Source organism: Gymnoscopelus braueri, assembly GCF_963280865.1.
Source record: "Gymnoscopelus braueri genome assembly, chromosome: 16".
NCBI lineage: Eukaryota > Metazoa > Chordata > Actinopteri > Myctophiformes > Myctophidae > Gymnoscopelus > Gymnoscopelus braueri.
This window is the reverse complement of record NC_137616.1, coordinates 43,949,679-43,976,112: the sequence shown is the minus strand read 5'-3', so window position 1 is coordinate 43,976,112 and position 26,434 is coordinate 43,949,679. Positions and strand designations below refer to the sequence as shown.

General features: G+C 43.0%; 1 protein-coding gene across 1 annotated transcript; it reads right to left on the bottom strand.

Moving 5' to 3' along the window:
- Positions 1–226: 226 nt before the first annotated feature.
- rnf217 (ring finger protein 217) lies at positions 227–25,296 on the bottom strand. Its single transcript, XM_080452848.1, has 9 exons — positions 25,046–25,296; positions 22,774–22,922; positions 21,327–22,162; positions 11,219–11,443; positions 9,167–9,331; positions 7,966–8,063; positions 6,486–6,589; positions 2,833–2,904; positions 227–333 (listed from the first exon to the last, which is right to left on the bottom strand). Exons 1-9 carry the CDS (start codon positions 25,270–25,272, stop codon positions 251–253), a joined length of 1,959 nt encoding a protein of 652 aa, XP_080308974.1. The 5' UTR covers positions 25,273–25,296; the 3' UTR covers positions 227–250.
- Positions 25,297–26,434: the final 1,138 nt, after the last annotated feature.

Sequence of the window (26,434 nt, the reverse complement as noted above, 5' to 3'; positions counted from 1 at the left end):
TTTCATATTATGCACCGTTCGTTCTCTCTGAACCCTGTTTTCCCCCCACGCGACGACGTTGTTTTCTACTCTTCTCTTGAGTCCAGGTACTCCTAAAGAATGGCCGAGTCTTTCATTATTTCGATGTCTCGTTTACATGTTTCAGACCTGGACCTGATGTTGTGAACAGTGAGGTGATATGGGAGGGGCGTGGGCGTCGCCCGGGCCACGGAAACGTGCGAAGGGGGGGGGGGGGGGGGGGGGGGGCGTCTCAGATCCAGCGTCCAGAACCCTGAGACTGTTGCTGCTTCCTCCTCCGCTTACACACGTAGTACACAGGAAATACTAGCAGTCCTGGATAGAGAGAGATAGAGATAGAGAGAGAGAGAGAGAGATATAATTGTTGCTAGTTATACTAAATATAGTCATGGAATCCCTGTCAACATTCTAAATGACTTATTAGCATTGCCCCCCAATGTTTTTCTGTAGATATACTTTTACTGCTCCTATATTGATGATTCATTGTATAGCATTGTATATGTCTTGATGAATTGAATACACAGGACCACAACGGAAACAGTCCCTCATGGTGCGTTCACACGGGCAGATTAAAAGATACAAAGATACAAAAATACACAGCATCTTTGTCGCTGTGTTGCTTTGTATCTGTGTTGCTCAACGCGGTCGCTGACGTCATCAAACGCGCCGACATCGGAGCTACAGTTGTAGCTTTGTATCTTTGTATCTGGAAGTTGAACCTGCAGCTCCACTTGAATGTGTAGCTTTGTATCTTTGTCGCTATAGAGCTACAGCTACAAACGTCAGACGTATCTTTGTATCTTCATGTCGCTGGTTTCCATTGAACATGAATGGGAGCATGTGTCTTTTAATCTGCCCGTGTGATCAGAGCTTTTTGTGTTATCCTTTTAGCATTATTGTATAACTGTATCAAGGTTACTTTAGGGTGATGACTAGGTCTAAACGGACGTGTCACTGTGTGCCTTTTTGTTTTTGTCTTTGTCTTGTACTGTATGGTATTGTGTATGCTGCTGGTCCGTGTGTCCAAGACACATTTCTCCCACGGGAGCCAAAATAAAGTAACCTTGAACCTTGAACTGTACCTCTGTACTTTTTGCAAACTGCTCATAAATAAAGTATTCAATCACTCAACCAAATTAACTTTAGACAGAGTTATTTTATACCTCATCATACGATGGTGCTGCGTGGCAAAAACTGCCGATCTAAAAGCTCACGTTGCGATGTGTTACATCGCAACGTGACATACGTGACATAGACAGAGACAACATAACACAAACCTCTTTGACTTTATCAGTGATGACGATGCGTTATATGTGTATGAGTGAGTGTAAAGTGAATTGCGTTGCTCATCATGCCAGATACGGAAACAAAGAGCTCTCATGTAGCCACCGGCCACAAGTGTTTATGTAAAACACTTTCACCCTCCTGAGATAGCATGTTCAGTAAAAGGTACAGTTAGTTACCAGGCAACCGGTGCTATTCCAGCCAGTGAGCCGGGTTTGAGTCCTACAGGACAGAGTAGCTTCCTTACTGGTGCACACTTCCAACTCTGGCAGTGTAAAAATGGACCCCAGGCCGAGTTAAACACTTAAACCCTATATACGTTGATCGGGGTCCCACAGCTACGTAATAGGCTGTATGGACAGCAGCCATACTGTAAAGAAATTGGGCCTCTTCTTACTTCCTTAACAGGTGTTACCAATGATGCTAATGAAGGCTCTGTTCCATTCTGGTCAAACAGAGTCAGGGTGCTGATGTTGTGCATGTTGGTTCACTGGAATCACCAGTGGGTCTCAAAGTGTGGTCCAGGGACCCTCGTGGTTCCTTGAGGGGGTTCCAAATGGCCCCTTACGGGTGTGTAACTCTGAGAGTGTACAAATGGAACCAAATGGACCTGTGAGGGTCCATTTGGTTCCATTTGTACACTCTCAGAGTTCTGGGGGTCCTTGAAATTAAAATGTTGGAGAACCTCTGTGCTACACGAAATGGAACAGAGCCTTCATTAGTATCATTGGTAACACCTGTGAAGGAAGTAAGGAAGAGGCCCAATTTCCTTCCAATAAGTCAAATAGGACCCTGGCCAGACTGAGCAGCGAAGTCAGAAAAAGACGAACGTAGCGAATCAGTTTGGATTCCAGGCTAGTCCCTCTACAGCCAATCTACAAGCTCACAACGTGCCGCGACTCAACCCTGACGCGTTGTGAGCTTGTAGATTGGCAGTTTTTTTGCAGAATGTTCAGCCTATTTTGACCTGCCCAGAAATGAATGCTAGGGTTCAAGCAGTTAAAGGGAGGAAAAACGTTGCTGATTTTCAACCGAGATTGAATTGTTCTGATGTGAGGAGATCAATAAAAATGTGTGGCAAAAAAAATACCCTATGTCTTCAGCGTCTATTTCTCCCCCAAAATGTTTGTCACACACAGGATCACGCTCAAGGTTTTCAAATGTGAAAAAAATATTGTAATATTTTTGGAGTGTGATCCAGTACGTGGACGCTATTTTTCTTATTTGACTGAGTTTGACTTCTGTCCGGAATCCTGGCACTTTACAGTGGATGTGCACGCTTGTTTGTTCGTTTTAAGTGACATATTATTGATCTCACATCAGCAGACACAATCACACATCAGCAGACAAAATGAACACCGGATACTGTACAGTGAAATAAACAAAAATAAAAAGCAACAGTCACATCAGTTTTACAGCTGTGTGTGTGTGTGTGTGTGTGTGTGTGTGTGTGTGTGTGTGTGTGTGTGTGTGTGTGTGTGTGTGTGTGTGTGTGTGTGTGTGTGTGTGTGTGTGTGTGTGTGCACTTACCTATCACTAATGAGAGAGCTCCCAGCACCACGACCAGCACAATGACCACAGGAGCTATTACCAATTTACTGACTGTAGAGACACACACACACACACACACACACACACACACACACACACACACACACACACACACAGACATATGAAGCAATTTCTCCCTGATATAACAGCTTACAGTGGAAAAGGACAACTTCATTAAATACAGATACTTTAGCTCTCTGACCCTACATGGTTAAATCCTCATTGTTAGCTGAATTTCAACGGGATAAATGAACACAGGATTTTTTTTACTGTGCATCTCACTGTGATGGCTGTAATCATTAGAGACAGTTTCTTTCACAAAAGGCAAAAGACATAGTGAGTACTTCCAACACTAAGGCCTGCAATTGATGGTCCAATCAGGATTAGCAAACCCCCCCCCCAAAAAAAAACATTTTTAGGGTCGGAATCCACCGTGGTGCATCTGGCTTTTTCGAGTGTCTATACAAACCAACCTGATCTCACACGACTTAGTATACATTGCACGGAGGTGTCATTCCGTGCATAGACAACTGGAAAACCCGAAAAATCCGTGCATAGCCGCCTCGCATCTCCCCCATTGTGACTAAACCATTTCGGAGGCGCGCAGTCTCAAGGGAACTGGAGCCATGTGAGGGACCACCGAGTGAGCTAAAGCGAACGAGTTGCCGTCCCGAACTTTGCGACGTTCCCTTTGAGCCTACTCAGCGCCGTTTGAGTTACGTACCGATAGGCACAGAATCGTACATTTTGTTGTGGGGACTGCTCTGCTTCCGGGTTTTTCCGGGTTGCAACTGGTCAGTGGTGTAAAGTAACTAAGTACATTTACTCAAGTACTGTACTTAAGTACAATTTTGAGGTATTTTTTACTTTACTGGAGTATTTCCAATTTTCAGTACTTTTACTTCTACTCCACTACATCTCAGAGGCAAATATTGTACTTTTACTCCACTACAATTATTTGAAAACTTTAGTTACTAGTTACTTTGCAGATATACATTATTACATTATAAAACATACATTAATCACTTTAGCCCTATTTTATACATAGGCTATTTGAAAATAGCCGATCTGATGCGACGCGTTGTGAGCTTGTAGATCTGCTATTTTCAAATATTTAGTACTTTTACTTTTGATACTTTAAGTACATTTTGATGCCAATACTTTTGTACTTTTACTCAAGTAAATTTTGAATTCTGGACTTTTACTTGTAACAGAGTATTTTAATATTGCAGTATTGGTACTTATACTCAAGTAAAGCAATTGAGTACTTTTCCACCACTGTGTATACTACATTCTGTGAGATCAGGCTGATACAAACACAATTGGCCCGCATTCGGGGGAGGGTGATATCTCTGCACGTACGTATTCCTATGGGCTGGGGATGGGGCTCCTGTCAGTGGTGAGTGTTGGGCGGGAGGAGTAGGACAAAGGCTCTACGTCCTCCCGGAGGTGGCTCCTCACCGGCAGGTGAGTCAGTAGGAAACGATAGCAGTGACAACACACGTGTGTGTGGGAAGGAACCAATTGCCATAACGACTAAATTGGGGGGGAAAGGGGCTAAAAAGCAAAAAATCGAATCAAATCAAAAACAAAGTACACAAATAGCTGATTTGGTTGATTATAAAAAATAATAAATTGAAATTAGTTTCCCGTTGATTTGTTGATGTACAAAAAATTAAAACACACTCCTCAATTATTAGATTTAATGAAAAACAAATCAAAAGAATAATCTACCTAAGAAAACAATGGATAGTTGTAGCCCTTATTCCAATGGATCATATTTGGACTGCTGATTCATATAAACCCTTGCAGAACACAATGACCTCCCATGGGTACAGTATATATGTCATGTTGGATCCCTGGGTACAGTACTGTATATATGTCATGTTGGATCCCTGGGTACAGTATATATGTCATGTCAACTCACAAACAAGCAAACAAACAAACAAAAAAGCAGAAACAGACAAGAAATGTATAGATTTACATCTCTAACAGAGACCTTGTCGCGATGGAGGCTCTCAAAGGCGAGGATATGGACATATATTGTACGTACAGTACATCACACACACATACACACACACACACACACACACACACACAATGCCCTACTTTGTCACACAACAGTGTCGCCCAAAAGTAGCAACAACAGCCGATCTACAAGACTTGTTGTGAGCTTGTAGTATGGCTATTTTTCATACTTTTTGAAAATGTTTGAAAGTGAATGTGGTTATGTGTGTCTGTGGGTTTTATAAATATTTAACCAATGGAAAGTATTATTAACTTTGAACTAAGACGTTTTCCACCCCACAGCACGATATACGTTTTCCTCCTGTACAATAAGAGTTTCTTCCTTCCATAGTGCACTGCCATCTATCCACTGATCTTTTTATACATTTAAATAATTCTTTATTATTGATTTAACGGTGCCTTCCTGTTTGTTTTGCTTTCTCTTTACTATTCCAACTCTTCCTGTACACACACACATACGCGCGCGCGCGCACGCACGCACACACACGGTGGCCCTTTGCTTATCTGCTGACATTGCTTATCACAGAGTGTATGTGTCTGTATCTGTGTACAACATCTCTCTACAGATCTACTCAGCTTTTGTTGTGAAAGATAAATATCTTAAGAGCAGTGAAGCCGTTCTACAGCCACCTCAAGAAGAGGAAAGTGTTTCACCAGCAGTGTGTTACACCTTCTAGCTAGCAGGGCAGGCTAGAGTATTGAGTATAAATGGGCTCTATGCACCGCAGCAGCCATATTGGAAAAGACATTGGGCCTCTTCCTTACTTCGTTATCAATTGTAACTCAATATCATAAGCGACAGAGTCACAACTAAACGACTAAAACCATGACGAAAAATGTTCGTCGACTACCTTTTTTCACTGGCGAAAACAAAATAAAAACAAAATAAAAACTAAGCTATGAGGATAGATATATTGACAATTTCATCAACAAATAAAAACTAGACTAAAATGTTTGTGAGGGACTAGTGGAGAAGAGATCCAGTAGAACTAAAAGACAAGTCATTTTATGTTTGGTTGCGGTCCGGTGTTGCGCTCTGAAAATAGCAGATCTACAAGCTCACAACGCGTCGCGCTGCGACGCGTTGTGAGCTTGTAGATCTGCTATTTTCAGCATGCAACCATGTGTAAAATCAGCCATTATGACGCCATCAAGGCACTGCCAAAATACATTTTAGTCGACTAAATCAACTGTAGTTTTAGTCGACTATAATCTTATGATATCTAGTCGACTAAAACTAGACAAAAACTAAACATTTCAGATGACTAAAATATGACTAAAACTAAATGGAATTTCATTAAAAAGACTGACTAAAACTAAATCAAAATTTGTTGTGAAAATCAACCGGGTGGTTTGTTTATTTTTGGAACACAGTGATGACGATGCTAAGATGACCCTTGGGGTATTTTCAATAGAAAGAATACTGCCGTGACCCAGGGGATAACGGAGTGACGTCAGGACTTCGATACTCGATACTTCGATATTCGGTCCTGCTGCTAGTGGGGCTAAAATATGATCCTAAATTCAAAATGACACCACAGCCTCAGGTAGAGATAGATACCCATCACACGCGCGCACACACACACACACACACACACACTCACCACAAACAGAGCCTCTAACCAGCCGTCTCAGGTGAGGTTTATCCGGCAGGTAACGATACTTGCAGCCAAACACGCTGAGGTTGGACGTGTGATCTCCAAAAAACCTGCAGACGAAAAGACAAGAAAACAGACAAACGGACTCAGAGGCCATGTTCAGCTCACAGGCAAATCTGATGTTTAGGACTGACTGTGTGCACTTTGTTATATGGGGGCGGCAGTGGCTCAGTAGGTGGGGCTTGGGAAACGGAAGGTTCCTGGTTCGATCCCGGGCTCCTCCTGTGTTACTTTCAAAGTGTCCTTGAGCAAGACACTGAAGGTTGGTGCCTTTCATGGTTCCCTCTGCCATCGGTGTGTGAATGTAATGCACACATAAAGTGTTTTGGATAAAGGTGCTATATAAATGCGATTTTCTTTTACCACGGTTTGATTTGTGTATTCAGACATCGTCGACCTATCTGCATTGTTTGCTGTCGTAACATCGTAACGAATAAATAAGCGTGTAGTACTTCGCCACTCGCCGAAAATAGTCGATCTACGAGTTCACAATGCCTGTTGTGAGCTTCATACAACCAAGTATAAATCAGGCTTCAGCAGGGCTGGGCTGTGGATTATTTAGTTAGTGGAGCACTACGTCGCGCGTACACGCACACGTGAGCGATCGCCAATTGAAATAACCTCTTTAATATGTAGGCCTATTTATTAACCCACAATATACTGTATATCACATTTTATTCTATTTACTTGCATAATGGGGAAACTTTAGTGTTGCAGACGTCTCTGTAATTTAACGAGTTCATCAATCCATCAGCCACTGTTATCCAACTCTTTGGACTGCTTCAGACAGAACATCTGACGCCTACAGGCTACTTCACACAATCAGGTCACACAATGGAGCATTGATATGCATCCAGCCAGGTCGGTCATTCCTGTTCATTCAAGCAGTGACACTCGGCGTCGATCGGCGGGTTTTGTTAGCGAGGTGCGAAAACTAAGAATGGTGCATGTGCGGGCGTGCGTGCAGCTTCAAAGCTAGTGGCGCTGCTCTCCACTAGGCTCTACCGGCAGCCCACCCCTGGGCTTCAGTATCCGAGTATCCAGGCTGAGACACATTTTTATCAAAAAAGGCACTTAAAGGGGAAATCCACCCATTTTCAATATTTAACTATGTCATTAATATAGCATAAAGGAGTTGTGTGGAAATAAGAAAAAATTAAAAAAAAAATTAACATTGCAAAAAAATTTAACATTGCAAAAAAATTAACATTGCAAATTACACTGTGATGACTCATCATGGTGTAATTTGCAATGTTAATTTTTTTGCAATGTTAAATTTTTTTGCAATGTTAATTTTTTTTTTAATTTTTTCTTATTTCCACACAACTCCTTTATGCTATATTAATGACATAGTTAAATATTGAAAATGGGTGGATTTCCCCTTTAAGTACATTTACTCAAGTACTGTACTTGAGTCACACTGTACCTCAGGTGTCTGTAGCGCTCTCCACAGCGGTAGCAGAAGTTGGTGTTACACTGCGTACACGTCATGTGGTCACAGCCCTCTGTGCGCTGGATGTGGATCTAAACCAGAAAGAGACACCAGAAAACACATCGTTGGTGTCGGGCAGAGACTTTGTAGCTTCATGTTTAAACGTTTTGTTTTTCGTCGTACAACGGCGGTGCACAAAAGTAGCGAGAATAGCCGATCTACAAGCCTATCAACTGCGTTGTACAAAATGCCACCTGCTCTGACACACATACTTCCATACATATACTGTTCCCCTCCCTCTAGTCTCGTGTAGCTAGACAACTATTCCACAATCTCCGAATGCTATAGAGCAGGGGTCTTCAACGTTTTCAGGCCAAGGACCCCCTAGCTGAGAGAGAGATGAAGCAGGGACCCCCTCTATATTGTATAAAATTGTGTTTCAGATTCAACTTTTTTTGTTTACTTGTGGGAAACAAGAGGAAACAAGAGTTTACTGCTCTTGTTTCCCACTACACCAAACACCTCTTTGCCAAAAATAGCTGGCTCGTAGTGCGAGGCGTTGTGAGCTTGTAGATCTGCTATTTTTTGGCTAAAGTTCTCTTCAGAATAGGGATGGTAGGGTTCAAGTGGTTATGGTAAAAAAAAAGATCATATCACACAAAGATTTGGCGGACCCCCTGTAGTAACTCTGAGGACCCCCTGTTGAAGACCCCTGCTATATAGAGTCTGGAACTACACCTCCCGAAAGCCGAGAAAGAAAGCTGTTCGTCATTTCCGTTCGTGAAAATAAATGTTTAAATATCTTTACATTTTATTTTTGAATTTTCATTTCTGATAAGCAGCAAGCTATATACTGTAGGTGTCAATTATTTTGATTTATATTAGGAAAAATTTGCGCGACTGTGAAGACGAAATGGATAATTTTCAGAGCTTCCATGCTCCAGACTGTAAGACAGAAGCATTTGAAAATTGTGGGAGGCAACAGTCTGGATCACGAGACTATCCTCCCTCCATCCCGACCATAAAAAAAATCAGATTTTATTTGAAACTTTTTGCGTCAATTTATCGATTGAAAATGTATATTAGGAAAACAAAAAACGTGCTAAATTATGCAAAATGAATCAAAAAATGTATTGATAGAATAATCACTAAGAAAATCATGTATAATTGCAGCCCTATATAGCTCAATGTCTACCTTGCACTGTGGACACTTCTGGGCGTTCCTCTGGCCGTGCTCCACCACGCTGGCCCAGTGTCGTAGCAGCTTGTCCCCTCTCCTGTAGTCCCGACACTTCAGGCCGTCGTGCCAGGGGGCGTGGCATTTGAAGCACCAAACAAACTGGCATTTGCTACACTGGATCTGTAGCAAAGGGGGGGCAGAGGATGAATGGCCACGTTAGATACAAACCTCATGGAAATACAGCCACAGAGGCAAAAACACAGCTCGCTGATCTACCAAACCTGTGGAGGTGATTTGAACCAGTGAAATGTTCAGACAACATACATACTGTTTCCAGTGGGAACACATTGGGAACACATTAGAAAGCGAACGCACAGAATCAGATGTAAATCCCGCCCACTACATTTGATTGGGTAAAGCGCGGCTTGCTTCCTGATCTGAAGGCCCGCTCGCTTGTAGGCCAGCGTTCAGACGTTCTGAATGGCCCTCCCGACAGATGCAGAAGCGCAGCTCGGAATCTGTTCTTGAGAGATCAGGGGGTCCTTGACATGAACATTACATCACATTACAGTCATTTAGCAGATGCTTTTATCCAAAGCGACTTACAATAAGTGCATTCAACATAGGTATTGAACAAAAACTACTAATCACCAGAAGTCTTAAGTGCATTCTCTTCTAAAACAAGCAACTAAGAGTATACCTAGCGCTAAGGTAGAAGAGCAATATATCAGCTACCTACTTTCTTAAACAGATGAGACAAATAGGAAAATCAAATGAGCAAGAGCTAAAACAAATGAGTATCGAATAAACAAGAACCAATAAGACAAGAGCTCGTACAACTAGTTAACAACAAGTAGGCCAGGCTAAGAGGGAGGGTAGTGTTTCCTGAAGAGGTGGGTTTTCAGCCTGCGGCGAAAGGTGGGCAGTTACTCTGCTGTCCTGACATTTAGTGGGGAGTTCATTCCACCACTGTGGGGCCAGAACAGAAAAAAAGTCGTGACCGTGTAGATCGGCCAGAAGGACCACTGAGCGTCGGGGCATCCAGTCGCCCAGAGGCGGCAGACCGAAGCGGTCGGGCAGGGGTGTAAGCATCGACCATAGCCCGGAGGTAAGAAGGAGCTGTTCCTTTCATTGCCCTATAGGCTAGCACCAGGGTCTTAAACCTTTAAGACCTGGAACTGTCATTTTTAGATTTGAGCTAAAAAGCATTATTTTACACTTTGGGCTATTCAAAAATAGCAGATATACAAGCTCATAGCGCGGCACCGAGTGCCACGATATGAGCTTGTAGATCTGCTATTTTTTTTTTTGCTTAAATTTTTTATCCCGAGATTTTTGTAACCCATTTTTTTCACCCGGTGCCAATTTCCTAAGTGATCCTGGGCGCTACACCAGCCCTACACCAGTATTACACCAGTCACCCCACAGTAGGGAGGCCAGGGCCGAGCTCATGCTTCCTTCAGGCATGAGAGCCAACTGACCTTCTTGTCACCTGACAGGGGGGAGTTTCCCTGGTTGGACGTAGCGTGTGGAAGGAACACGTTATTCCAACCAGTTCCCTTCCCCTCCATCAGGCGCCCCGGCTGTCATGGGGGAGGCGGTATAGTGACCAGGATTACTACATGTTTTTGTGAGGGTATTAACTACCCTAGGAGACACGGGGAGAACATGCAAACTCCACACAGAGTAGGCCCTTTCGCCAACCCCACCTAGGGTATGCCATGGGCCTGTAGATCTGCTATTTATGAAAAATCGTGAAAATGTGTGCAAATCTTTGAATATATATATTTTTAAAGCGAACATTTTTTAACTCAAATCTTTGCTTCTGGGGGGTCCCTGGAACAAAATATTTTGATGGGGGTCCGCGGCCAAATACATATTATTTTGGGGGTCCTTGACATGAAAAAGATTTGAGCACCACTGATATAGAAACATACGTTTTTCAGAATACTGTGGAGATTTAGGAGACATAGAATCGGCTTCAGGTCTCAACTGGATGCGAGCCACAACAAGAACACGTTTGAGAACCACTGTGTTATAGTGTGTTTTGTGGTGTGTTGTGTTCACCTTGTACTTGGTCTCCTTGGTGCTGGGGGGTGTGTGTGTGGTCAGCGAGGTGAACAGGCTGCAGTGAGGACAGGGCTTGGTGCTGGCGTCCAGCCGGCTCAGCTCCAGGAAGTAGCGGTACTTCCCCACTTCCTCGTTGGCCAGGTGGGAAACCACGAGCCCCTCCTCCAGCAGACCAAAGCACTCTGGGATTGGACAGGTGATGTAGGCCCTGCCCACTCGGACCTGTGGAAAATGATATATTTAAAAAAAATACATATTGGTCAAAACAAAACAATTAACCCTTTCAGACCGAGAACGCATCTGTGTCATTTTAAGATTTCTTTGGGCTATCCAAAATTTTTATTTTTTTTTATTATCGTGAAAATGTGTGCAAATCTTTGAATATATTTTTTTCTGTAGCGCACATTTTTAACTCGGTTACAACTTCTTGCCTTCTAAATCAGTGGTTTTCAAACTTTTTCATGCCAAGGACCCCCAAAATGATATGTATTTGGCCACGGACCCCCCCCCCATCTGAAAATGTTAGATTTGTGTTAAAAAAAAAATCTAAATGATTCACCATGTTTCAAACACTTTCAAGACTTTTCAGAAATGTTTCAGAAAATAGCAGATGTACAAGCTCACAGCACGGCACAAAGTGACGCGCTGTGAGCTTGTAGATCTGCTGTTCTAAATCCTAAGAGTGTTTTGAAAAACCTATGTTTATGTATATATACTGTAGCTAAAATCAGAAATTCACGGTTTTAATGTGTTAAGTCAACTAATAGAATATTGAAAATATGAAAAGTGGAAAGGTTTTATAGTGTGAAGGCGGTTACACACCGGCGAATATAAGAATATACGCAAAATTCGGACTCGTTCCGAATAATTAAAAGACGCTTTTTTCGCTCCGCGAAACTGGTGTGGAAGCTTGCATTGACTTTATAAGGTTTTTAAAAAAAACGTATTATTCGTATGAAAAAAATCGCCCCGGTGTGTAAGGACCTTTAAGGTCCTTACACACCGGGGTGATTTTTTCATGCGAATAATACGCTTTTTTAAAAAACCTTATAAAGTTAATGGAAGCGTACATGGAGCGAAAAAGCGAAAAAGCGAAGCGAAAAGGCGAATAAGCGAATTTTGTATATTTCGTATATTCGCCGGTGTGTAACCGCCTTTACAGTTAAGTGCATACATCACAAGAAAAGTGGAGTTGTGAATGTCTCACTCTGAGCTTGGCACAACGTTTAACTCAGCGTCTGTTGTTTGGCATTCTTCGTCAAAACCTAAACCCTGTCTGGTATTTCCAGTTACTTAAGCCACTGTTGTTACATCATAGTGTGATATAACCGTATTACCGTGCGTATTATGTACATTGAGGGCCATTCATTCATTCATTCATGTCTCCTGCTAGGCAGCAGCACAGAAAGTGATCTGGTATAACCATGACTGACTGCAGCACATTGACCTGGTTCAGCCCAGTGTGATGGTGGGAACTCCACTGAAAGACATACTCACGACTACGCCCCAGACACTGTATAGTTAACACCCAAAGGAAATGTGTGGGCAACACACACACACACACACACACCAGTGGTGTAAAGTAACTAAGAACATGTACTTAAGTACTATACTTAAGTACAGTTTTGAGGTATTTTTTACTTTAGTGGAGTATTTCCAATTTTCAATACTTGTACTTCTACTCCACTACATCTCAGAGGAAAATATTGTACTTTTACTCCACTACATTCATTTGAAAACTTTTGTTACTTTGCACATTTCGATTTTTATTACTACACATACATTAACCACTTAAGCTCTATATCTATTTCGGCTATTCGAAAATAGCAGATCTACAATCTCACGACGCGTCGCGAGCTTGTAGATCTGCTATTTTCAAAAGATTTTTCTACATTTTGAAAACTTGAAATGGTACATTCTGCATGATGAGTAATTTTACTTTGGGTACTTTAAGTACATTTTAATGCCGATACTTTTGTACTTTTACTCAAGTAAATTAAGAATTCTGGACTTTTACAGAGTATTTCTACATTGCAGTATTGATACTTTTACTTAAGTAAAACATTTGAGTACTTTTTTCCACCACTGACACAAGCATGCATGCACAGACAGTACTACCACTGAACCCGGCTTCCTGAGCAAATGCTGAAACGTTTTACCATTGAGCTAATAAAAGCCTGCCTGCTTGCTCAGGGGATAAATTGAATCTTGACCATCAGGTCAAAATTCGTGTCAGATCCTGTGTCTAGGTGAGACATGACCTTTGACACAATCTAAACGTCTCAATAGAAGAGCAGGGAGACAAAATACAACCACCCCAATTATATGAGTTATATTGTGTTAACATACCCGTAAATTTCGGACTATAAGCCGCGACTTTTTTCCTATTTTTCGACCCTGCGGCTTATATAACGGTGCGGCTTATCTATGGATTTTTACAGCTAACGGCCACTATGGGACCTCCTAAATCTATGGATTTTACACCCGCGGCTTATAGTCCAGTGCGGCTTATATATGTACAAATCATTCAATTTAGCTGCTGCGGCTTATATTCAGGTGCGGCTTATAGTGCGAAAATTACGGTACTCTACCATACAGATAGAATTACATTGTATTCATAAAAAGAAGGTACATCACTGCTGCTTTAAAAGGTAGTGTAAGTGATATGTTTTTGGTTGAGACAAAACAATTTGTTGAAAAGTTAAAGCTCTATAATCAGATAGTAATCATTGCTATAGAATGTTTGTTCAGTAACAGGGGTCTCTCCTCCGTCTCTCCGTCAGCTTGTAGATCTGCTATTTTTGAAAAATCGTGAAAATGTGTGCAAATCTTTTAATGCATATATTTTTAAAGCGAACATTTGTAAAATATTTTGTTCCAGGGACCCCCCCCCACAGAAGCAAAGATTTGAGTTACAAATGTTCGCTTAAAAAAAGATTTAAGTATTCAAAGATTTCCACAAAATGTTCAAGATTTAAAAAGAAATAGCAGATCTACAAGCTCATAGCGCGGCACTCGGTGCCGCGCTATGAGCTTGTATATCTGCTATTTTTTAATAGCCAAAGAAATCTTAAAATTACACACAGTTATCACTTAATGGGTTAATAAACAGAACATATTTTTTCAGGTGGTTTGCCAATTTCATCCAATCAGGAGAGAGTACCCATTTATCAGATCACTTTTTTTGTGTCATCACTTCCAATGTCACCTGTTTATCCTGTATCTTCTGTTTCTGTTTACTAAAGAGCTGGAGAGGCAAGGAGACTCCTGTTACTGAACAAACACTCTATAGCAACCAAATCCATCAGAATATAGAGCTCTTTAACACTTATTTTAACGAAAGAAAATGACTTACTCTGTGTGTGTGTGTGTGTGTGTGTGTGTGTGTGTGTGTGTGTGTGTGTGTGTGTGTGTGTGTGTGTGTGTGTGTGTGTGTGTGTGTGTGTGTGTGTGTGTTTTGACATGACTACATTCAGTATTTCCTCTCTCTCTCTCTCTGTCCTACAGTCTGTCTTTTAACCTCGTTTTACCTCTTCTGATTACATAATTCACTGTTCACTGTTTCCCCCTCCGTCCAACTTTCTCTACACCTTCTCCTGTTCTGCCTTTCATTTTCTTAACACACACACACACAGGTTTGTATTACTATACTTGTGAGGACATCAACATTTTAGGACAGTGATTTTTTTTAATGCAATTTCTTATACATTTTGTCATTTTAACTATAAGCCCAAAGCCAAAAAAATGCAGATCTACAAGCTCACAACGCGTCGCAGCGTGACATGAAATACCGCTCAATGTTCAAGCGAACATTTAAAACTCAAATCTTTGCTTCTGGGGGTCCCTGGAACAACATATTTTGAGATGGGGGTCGGCGGCCAAATACGTATCATTTTGGGGGTCCTTGACATGAAAAGGTTTGAGAACCACTGATATAGAAACATTTCAAAATACTGTTGGGAAGACATTTGTAGAGTCAGCTTCAGGTTAAAATCACAAACTGTCTCTCCCTACAACACACATCTCAGTCAAACCCGATCGGGTCTGTAGAATGGATACATATTTAAAAAATCCACAAAGCCTCTGTCTGTACACGTGTGTGCGTGTGTGTGTGTGTGTGTGTGTGTGTGTGTGTGTGTGTGTGTGAGATGGACACCAATCAGAGAACAATGGGGGCTGCATACATACAGTAAGGTGGTGATACACCCACACATGTAAATGACTGTTACATGGCATAACGAAACTCTATACGCACTGCTGCTCACAGGGCTGTTTGTGTCACCACAGCACTGTGTGTGTGTGTGCCACTGTGTGTGTGTTGACCGTTGCCACAGACCGGTTTGACAGGCTACAACCAGTCTCTCGTAGTGACACACACACACACACACACACACACACACACACACACACACACACACACACACACACACACACACACACACACACACACACACACACACACACACACACACACACACACACACACACACACACACACACACACACACACACACACACACAAAACCAGTACAACCCAGGTGGACTTTTTGTGTGTCAGCAATATGAGTAAAACCCCCTCCTAGTCTCCTAGTAGTATAACCATACAGGTGCTTACTGTGTGAAACACTGCATAATGTACCAGCCACATCAACTACTCAGCCAAAAGACTATCTTCTCAGAGGCTACGTTCAGACTGGTTTGAACGGCACATTTGTAGTGCGCCCCCCATCCAGTTACTACCCTGGACTGCACCCCCCCGGGTGCAGTCCGCAGAAAGAGAAACATATAGGACAAGACAAAGAAAACTAGACTAGGACTACAAGAACTCAGTCACACTGTCAGTCAGTCGCAACAAGAGGGAGTAGAAAACTAAGCACACACACACACACACACACACACACACACACACACACACACACACACACACACCACACACACACACACACACACACACACACACACACACACACACACACACACACACACACACACACACACACACACACACACACACACACACACACACACACACACACAGTCCTGTAAGTCTCTAGGGTCAGCGGCTTCGAATGCTATCAATGCATTGAATGGGAGATTATCACGTTTTATCAGACCATTGAATGGGCGAGTAGGCGACGAGTAGGGTGATATACTGACCTACCTGCGATTTGTCAGACCATTCATTGGGCGTAATCAGGAGCTACTGACCTACTTGGAGGCGGAGCAGTCCCCACAACAATATTTACGATTCTGTGCCTATCGGTACATAACTCCAACGGCGCTGAGTAGGCTCAGGCGAACGTCACACCGTTCAGGACGGCAACTCGGTCGCTTTAGCTCCCTCGGTGGTCCTTCACGGGGTGACAGTTCGTCTGAGACTGCGTGCCTCCGTCATGGTCCGAAACCAAAACTGAACTATTTAAGTCATCTCCGTTGGTAGGTCAGTATGTCTTGATAACACCCAATGAATGGTCTGATAAATCACAGGCAGGTCAGTATGTCGCCTACTTCGCCCATTCAATGGTCTAATAAAAGGTGATAATGTCCCATTCAATGCATTGAAAGCATCCGAATCAGGTGCAAGGGTGGGGGCAGCTTGGATCCTCAAAGGGAGTTTGTTCCACAACTTCGGTGCCAACACAGCAAAGGCAAGGAGGTCACCCGTCCTTACTGTGCTAGACCAAAAGTAAGGGCTCAATAACATACCTTAACCTACTCACTAGCTGATACCATTCTTTTCTGTTAGCACAAGTAAGACGCGCGAACGCGGGAAGCGAACGAAAAAAAAAATATGATAATAATTTAATAATATTTTTTTAATAATAATAATTTAATAATATAATAATATAAAAAATATTAAAGAAAAAGTAACAAAAAAAAAAAAATCTAAACATTTCTGCGTTAAAAGGAGCATCTTAGAAAAATACAAATTCACAAAAAAATACGTTTTTGAACAATTCAACAAAGTGTTTGAAGTGCCTGTTTCACCCACTTCCGGGGGGCGGAGCCAAAATCCGAGCCCGAGGTATTTGTTCGTAGACCCCCACTTAGGGGGGGTAGAAAAAGTTTCGGAGCGATTCGGGCACTTTTCATTTAACATGGGGTTTCAATGGGGAGTTTTTAGGAGCCTTCTCCGGGGCGTGGCTTCCGGGGGAAGGGGCGGGCTTAAACGCAACCTGCACACAGAGACGCAATAGTGCCTTTGGCGCGCCTCCTTCCGCTGCGTTCGCAATTACAACAACATGCTAGCAATCTTCCAGTGGATATTTCTCCTCAAAAGTACAACAAAGGATTTCACTCCTATTTAGACCTCCAGACACCATTTAGCGGCTCACATTATCCAAAAAAACGCAACCAAACATGTTCATTGTTCGCATCGCAGTGCCCTATACATTAATTAGCAGGTCTGTCTATGTTTGTGTGGGTGCACCTAAATTATATGCTGGTGGTGCAACAAAAGTTAGGCGCTCCAGTGCAAAAAGTCCTGCATGTAAATTTAAATCTGTGATGATGTGACAATAAAGTTGGTTTGAGTTGAGTTTTCAGTAACTAACGTGAAGTATCAATCACCCCTTCTCATGATGAACCCGCCCCCTCCCTGCCCCGCATGTACTCTTGTGTGTATAATTTGGATATTCTATGATACATGGACAAAGTTCAAAACAATATTTCAGCAGAAAACCATAATGTATGTCATGGCTGACATAGCTTAAAAGATGACCATGCAGGGATGGTTAATGAATAAATCCCACACAGTTCGCCTGTTTCACAGACCTCACTTGAACTCATGGCATACGTTCCATTGCAAAGCAATGACTTCAAAGGTCAGGCGTGCTCAACTCCTCAAGTCTTGAGGTCAAACTGGGAGCACATTCTTGACAACTTGAACAACAGAAACATCCACACTTAAAAAAAAAAAATCACACCCAGTGTGAAGTGAGCGGTGCTATTTATGAGTTATCAATTTCATCATGCATCTCGGTAGCCAATCACAACACGTCCTGCGAAGTGACGTGCTTACATTTTTTACATTATTATTAATTTCATCATGCGTCTCGCTAGCCAATCACAGCGCGTCTGCGAAGTTTGAAGTTAATTTCATCATGTGTCTCGCTAGCCAATCACGGCACGTCCTGCAGAGCTTAGCCTATGGGCGTGTTTTCCACAGCATGGCGTCACAGCGAAAGACACATTTTCACGACAGAAATAAAAACTTTCGCCACGGATGGGTCCTAAACCCTCTTGTAGGAGCGGTTGCACCGCTCAAACACACATAGCAGCATTACAAAAAGGGTGCGTTTTGGCCTGTTTTCGGCCTTTGTCGACGAAGGCCACAGGCTGAAACGTCTGTCTTGCAAATGCTGCTGCTTGCGCATTAAAACATTATGTTTTAAGCTTTGATCAGGAGTGCGGATGTTTCTTATATGTCAGGGGGTCTTCAATTCTACCACACAAAGATCTGTAGTAACTTTGAGGACCCCCTAGGGGTCCCGGACCCCCTGTTGAAGACCCCTGTCATTATGTTCCATTGCAACAACATACACACCTACTTGCAGAGAGACGGTCTCTAGCTTCAGTTAGTGTTACAGTTGTTTGCGGATTGAAAAAAAACATCTTTTGTGTGGAATTCATGACGTCTGGGCCGGTGTAAAAACATGACATTGTGTCACACAGCAGGAGGACGACAGAGTGGCCTCAAGTTACAGAACCAGAGGGCAGACGGTTTGATCTCTCCACTCTCCACAGCAGCATGTAGTACAGCTCTGAGCTCATAACATGCGGTAGAGCTCAATGTTGCTCTACCTCATACATGGGCGACTGGCGGCCCCCACCTTCACTTACTGCGGCCCGCAGGTTAATATCGGAATACTGATAACATATCATTGATTTCAGCTGTTACAATTCCAAACATGCAAACATGACCCGCTTTAATGACTTCAGTCGATATTAGTAGCTTAATGACTAGTATTACAATTATATTGTATTTTTGTATGTCCAATGTATTTATGTTCATAAAGTTGACATAAGTATAACAAAATGCATTTGATTGGATTCCAATTCAAAAATAGCAAAAGTAGCAGATCTACAAGCTCACAACGTGTCGCACTTGGACCGGGGGTTGGCTATGCAGGCATGCTTGGGCCATTACATCACATTACATTACATTACAGTCATTTAGCAGACGCTTTTATCCAAAGCAACTTACAGTAAGTGCATTTAACATAGGTAGGCAGGAAAACTACTAATCACCAGAAGTCTTAAGTGCATTCTCTTCTAAAACAAGCGACTAAGAGTATACCTAGCGCTAAGGTAAAAGTGGGTGCAGTGCGGAAAAAAATGACGCTTCACCGGCGCGTTTCAATGTTGTAGGCAGCGCTCCTTTCGCAGCCGCTGCTTCTAAATTTCCGATAGTTCGGTCTTCTTTCACTTGCTCCAAGCCGTTTGTTGCCCCCCACCCCCCCCCAAGGTTGGTGCCCTGTGCTTGGATAAGCCAGACATGGGCCTATGGGGCCCACCACACATAATAAAATAAAACACTTGTTTCCAATGTGGTCCTGTCTGTGTCACACACACACGTTGTTGGGGGCATGCTGATCCAAAATTAGTTTTGTATTATTTGACCTTTAATCTCAAACTGCATGTGTGAGTGTGACATAACCGAGGCAAGCCTGTACACACACACACACACACACACACACACACACGCTGGTACAGCTACGTGACAGGCCTGGTGTGTGTGTGTGTGTGTGTGTGTGTGTGTGTGTGTGTGTGTGTGTGTGTGTGTGTGTGTGTGTGTGTGTGTGTGTGTGTGTGTGTGTGTGTGTACTAAATGGCTGTTATGCATACAAAAGGATGTACACACACACAGCACGCCATGACAGAATAGTTAACTGGACCTCATAGTGAAGGCCATTTCCAACTACCTTGAGAATGTGAGAAAACTGCCTTACATCTACAGTGAGAATGCACAAACATTTCCGTTCATGTTCCATCTCTGATTCAGACATGTTTACAGCGAATACACCTGAGGTTAATTAAGAGTCCAGAGAAGTGTCTGTAATTAGTGTATTAGAGATAGCCAGCCTGCACCTTTGACCCTAGCCTAGGGAGGAAGCCATGACCAAGGTCATTAAATGACCAACCATTCCTAAGTAAATTCCACCTCAAAGCTAGGCTTTTTTGTATTTGGCAGCCTAGGACATGCCCACAGCATTGGTTGGGTTGGGTTGGGTTGTTAAGAGGGTTTCAACCTCTTAACAAGCTCGTGCTGTCTCTGCTATCATTGGCAGCCGCCAGACAATGGCGGAGATGCTGTTACTTATACCCATGAGTACTGAGTGAAATGCTTCTCGTATCTTGAACACATAATATGCCACGATTCTGGGAATGTAACCGTAGCGCACCTTTAATATTTGTGTCCTTGACTCCTTGTATGCTCGCCATTTTAATGTGGACATGAATATGTGTGTGTTAGGGCTGGTAAAGGAATATTCGATATTCAAATATTATTCAAATATGGGGAAAATATGTAGGCCTATATTCGAATATGAATTGAATTAATATACGATTTTTTTTAATGTTTATTTGACAGGGACAATACAAAAAACTATGTATCAAGTTATAAAAACAAACAAAATATATGTTTTATTGGATCCGAGCACTTGATACATTGCTTTTTGTATTGTCCCTGTCAAATAAATAATTAAAAAATGTTTTAATAATAATGATATTAGAGTATATTCAAATATCTGCCAATTTTTAAGACCAATATTCGAATATAATTTCTGAGGAATGTTACCAGCCTTAAGGTCCTTACACACCGGGGCGATGTATTTCATGCGAATATACCTTATAAAGTCAATGCAAGCTTCCACACCAGTTTCGCGGAGCGAAAAAAGCGTCTTTTAATTATTCGGAACGGGTCCGAATTTTGCGTATATTCGCATATTCGCCGGTGTGTAACCGCCTTTAGTGTGTGTGTGTGTGTGTGTGTGTGTGTGTGTGTGTGTGTGTGTGTGTGTGTGTGTGTGTGTGTGTGTGTGTGTGTGTGCTGCGTGCGTGCGTGCGTGCATGTGCGTGTGCGTGTGTATTGTAACTCTCTCACCTGGGAGCTGACGTAGAGCTTCAGGCACTCTCCGCAGACGGCCTTGCGACAGCAGTGCAGCGGCGATATGGCTTTGTCGTCCAGACACACGCGGCAGCAGCGCACCGCCGTGCCCACACCCCCCTCCTCTCCCGACAGGGGGTCCACCAAGTCGTCCAGCGTGTACGGTTCGGGAACAACCGAAGAGAACGAGAACCGAATAGAACCAGAAACGGGAACAACCGAACCGCCGGTGTCGTCCCCCTCCCCCTCCTCCTCCTGGCCGGACTCGAACTCTCTCTCTCGGCCCCGTTCGTCGTCGCCGGCCGCGGCGAGGGCAGATCGACTCAGAAGTTCCGTGATTTTGATCTCAGCGTCCGTTGTTGTTGTGGTGACGCGACGGTCGTTGACGATACAGTACACCGTGCAGTAAACGTGTTCCCTCTGGGCGCCGGTCGCCAGCGACCCGTCCGATGACGAAGTCGTCGTCATTCCGTTAGCGGTGCGGAAACACTCCGGAGGCGCCAAATCCGCTCGGTTCGAATCCGACGCAGCCGGCGACGGCGGGGTCAATCCCGACACGACGGGTGGCTGTGGCTCCACCTCCTGCTCCGCCCCCGGACGCGACTTCTTCTTCTGGCAGTCGCCGCACTCAATCCGGACGCCGCCGCTCCCTTTGTCGTTGCTGTTGCCGTCCGTGTTGTTGTTGCCGCTGCGCTGCTGGAGGACCCGGTTGTTGTTGTTCAGGTTGAGAGACGGAGACTTGGAGACGGAGACCAGGCTCCTCCTCAGGATCTCCACGGCGCTCGTTCTCCTCCGCTCACCTCCTCCTCCACCGTGGTGGTCCGGGGGCGGGGCTGATGGGCGACCAAACGGACAAATATCAAATATCAAGACATTTGTGAGTTGTGAGTGACTCGATATCATTATTGTGATGATATTGCATTGTTACCATAGAGCAGTGGTTTTTCAACCCTTTTCATATCAAGGTCCATTATTTATTCAGCATTTCTGAACCACCGTGAGAGATTTAGCCTCTCGGACCCAAAACTTTGAATATTTTGTTATCGTTGGACACGGTTTTGTCCACAACACCATGCTGTACTGATGTTGGTACCAATAAGAGAGACAGCAGGCAAACTTTGATAAAAAATAACAATTCTTCTACATTCTCTAATTGTGTAGACTTAAATTAAGTAATGCAGATGTTTAACTTAACAATAATGTAACTCTTGAGAGCATAAAATGAAACCAAATGGACCCGTAAGGGTCCATTTGGTTTCATTTTACACTCTCAATAGTTAAAGATCTAATAAGGGTCCGTTTGTTTGCCAACTCTCCATCATTTAGCTGGGGACCACTTGGAACCCCCTCAAGGACCACTGGTGGTCCCCGGACCACTGGTTGAGAACCATATCACGATATCAATCAATATAATATAGATATATATATTATTGCCCTGCCCTACCGTGGTCGTTGTTGTTGCTGTCTGCTGCGTCTTTCTCCTCCTCACCGCTGCCTTCCTCCTCCTCCTCCTCCTCCTCCTCTTCCTCCTGCCCCCCTCCATGACGTCTGTCACCGTGTCTACTGATGATGATGGCAGTAGAGTTCCTCCTGCTGGTGACATACCGGGTTCAATGGCAATCTCTGGTGTTACGGTGCGTTTTAACAGCGGGCGATTCAGGATAGTATTTTCCGGAAGTGCATTATATGTCTATGAGAGCCGGCAACTACTGGCGATAGGGCGAAGTGGGCGGGGGGGCGATGAAAGATGGATTTTCTTTATCTTTTGGACGATGTCGCCCAGCGATCGCCCGAGAGTCGCCCGCTGTTAAAACGTACTGTTAGGGTTAGATCTCTATTCTCTGGTGGCACTGGTGCTGACATACTGGTTCATATCACTAGTGACATACTGGTTCAGATCTCTAGTGACATACTGGTTCATATCACTAGTGACATACTGGTTCACTAGTGACATACTGGTTCACTAGTGACATACTGGTTCATATCACTAGTGACCTACTGGTTCATATCACTAGTGGCATACTGGTTCACTAGTGACATACTGGTTCACTAGTGACATACTGGTTCATATCACTAGTGACATACTGGTTCATATCACTAGTGACATACTGGTTCACTAGTGACATACTGGTTCACTAGTGACATACTGGTTCATATCACTAGTGACATACTGGTTCATATCACTAGTGACATACTGGTTCATATCACTAGTGACAAACTGGTTCATATCACTAGTGATATACTGGTTCATATCACTAGTGACATACTGGTTCACTAGTGACATACTGGTTCACTATTGACATACTGGTTCATATCACTAGTGGCATACTGGTTCACTAGTGACATACTGGTTCATATCACTAGTGACATACTGGTTCATATCACTAGTGACATACTGGTTCATATCACTAGTGACATACTGGTTCACTAGTGACATACTGGTTCATATCACGAGTGGCATACTGGTTCACTAGTGACATACTGGTTCATATCGTTAGTGACATACTGGTTCATATCACTAGTGACATACTGGTTCATATCACTAGTGACATACTGGTTCATATCACTAGTGGCATACTGGTTCATATCACTAGTGGCATACTGGTTCACTAGTGACATACTGGTTCATATCACTAGTGACATACTGGTTCATATCACTAGTGACATACTGGTTCATATCACTAGTGGCATACTGGTTCACTAGTGACATACTGGTTCATATCACTAGTGACATACTGGTTCACTAATGACACTACTGGTTCATATCACTAGTGGCATACTGGTTCACTAGTGACATACTGGTTCATATCACTAGTGACATACTGGTTCACTAATGACACTACTGGTTCACTAATGACACTACTGGTTCATATCACTAGTGACATACTGGTTCATATCACTAGTGACATACTGGTTCACTAGTGACATACTGGTTCATATCACTAGTGGCATACTGGTTCACTAGTGACATACTGGTTCATATCACTAGTGACATACTGGTTCACTAGTGACATACTGGTTCATATCACTAGTGGCATACTGGTTCACTAGTGACACTGCTGGTTCAGATCACTAGTGACATACTGGTTCAGATCACTAGTGGTGCTGACATACTGGTTTAGATCTCAGATCACTGGTGCTGACACACTGGTTTAGATATCTACTGGTGCTGACATACTGGTTTAGATATCTACTGGTGCTGACATACTGGTTTAGATATCTACTGGTGCTGACATACTGGTTTAGATCTCTAGATCACTGGTGCTGACACACTGGTTTAGATATCTACTGGTGCTGACATACTGGTTTAGATATCTACTGGTGCTGACATACTGGTTTAGATATCTACTGGTGCTGACATACTGGTTTAGATCTCTAGATCACTGGTGCTGACACACTGGTTTAGATATCTACTGGTGCTGACATACTGGTTTAGATCTCTAGATCACTGGTGCTGACACACTGGTTTAGATATCTACTGGTGCTGACATACTGGTTTAGATCTCTAGATCACTGGTGCTGACATACTGGTTTAGATCTCTAGATCACTGGTGCTGACACACTGGTTTAGATATCTACTGGTGCTGACATACTGGTTTAGATCTCTAGATCACTGGTGCTGACACACTGGTTTAGATATCTACTGGTGCTGACACACTGGTTTAGATCTTTACTGGTGCTGACATACTGGTTTAGATCTCTCAGACCACACTGACCTCCTCTCAACTTTGCCGTCGATGAAGGAAGTCTCGGTGATCGTCAGCTTGTTGTTGCTGTTGAGGCGTGTAAGTGTTGTTGATGATGACAACGATGATGATGAAGACAGCCTGACCGGCTTCCCTTCGTCCAGGCTGCTGATCAGAGTGATCTTACAGTCTTTATGATCATAAACTCTTCCCGGTGGGTGATCCTCCATCCCCGGCGATGTGTTTGTCCTCCCCATAGGACTGAGATTTTACCGTGATCTGCTGCCGTGTGTGTGTGTGTGTGTGTGTGTGTGTGTCTGTGTGTGTGTGTGTGTGTGTGTGTGTGTGTGGTCTATAACCTCCACTAGTCTGTCTGCCACCAAAACAAACACAACAGCAGCCCCAGCCACCGCGTTGCCAGATCTTGTGAGAGAAATAAGCAACCCAGGGTCTCTAGGAAAACAAACCCAAAAGAAGCAACTATACTAGGCATGAGCACGGTGCAGTGGTGTAAAGTAACTAAGTACATTTACTGAAGTACTGTACTTAAGTACAATTTTGAGGTATTTTTACTTTACTGAAGTATATCCAAATACTTTTACTTCTACTCCACTACATCTCAGAGACAAATATTGTACTTTTACTCCACTATAATTATTTGAAAACTTTAGTTACTAGTTACTTTGCATGTATACATCATTACATTATAAAACATAAATTAACCACTTTTGCCCTATTTTATACCTAGGCTATTTGAAAATAGCAGATCTACAAGCTCTCAACGCGTCGCATCGTGACGCGTTGTGAGCTTGTAGATCAGCCATTTTCAAACATTTTATTACTTTTACTTTTGGTACTTTAAGTACATTTTGATACCAATACTTTTGTACTTTTGCTCAGGTACATTTTGAATGCAGGACTTCTACTTGTAACAGAGTACTTCAGAGTACTACATTGCAGTATTGATACTTTTACTTAAGTAAAACATTTGAATACTTTTTCCATCACTGCATGAGCACTTAAAACCTATACTGTATATACACTGAAAATATTTTACTTGAAATAAAATGTGGGATATTTCATATTTGGACACACACACATCTGGTATGGCTCCCTGGCACAAACATTTTAGAAGACAAATTCAATTGTTTAATTTGGGGGTCCCTCGTCCATGACATGAAAATATCACTGGTTTAAACAACATCAGGAAACAAGCCCACAATAAGCAGTTGCATTGTTTGGGGCTTGTTTCAAAAAGTGTATACAATAAAACAAAATAAGCCCAAAGTCGCTTATAATAAGCGGACATGGCAACATTTCCAGCCAGCCAGCAGTGCTGCTGGATGCTTCCTGGTGTGCGTCAGCATGGGAGGGGCGATGGGAGAAAACGTTAAACCACTGGGATGATCAATTCACTTT

What these genes read in the sequence shown, in the direction of transcription:
- rnf217 (XM_080452848.1), bottom strand. Translation starts at nt 25,272, where the DNA reads ATGGGGAGGACAAACACATCGCCGGGGATGGAGGATCACCCACCGGGA. An exon ending in AGAAGTGTCCACAGTGCAAG is followed by an intron (nt 8,064 to 9,166) that starts GTAGACATTGAG and finishes TTTCTGGTTTAG; the next exon opens with ATCCACATCCAGCGCACAGA. An exon ending in GGTTAGAGGCTCTGTTTGTG is followed by an intron (nt 2,905 to 6,485) that starts GTGAGTGTGTGT and finishes GTGTCTCTACAG; the next exon opens with TCAGTAAATTGGTAATAGCT.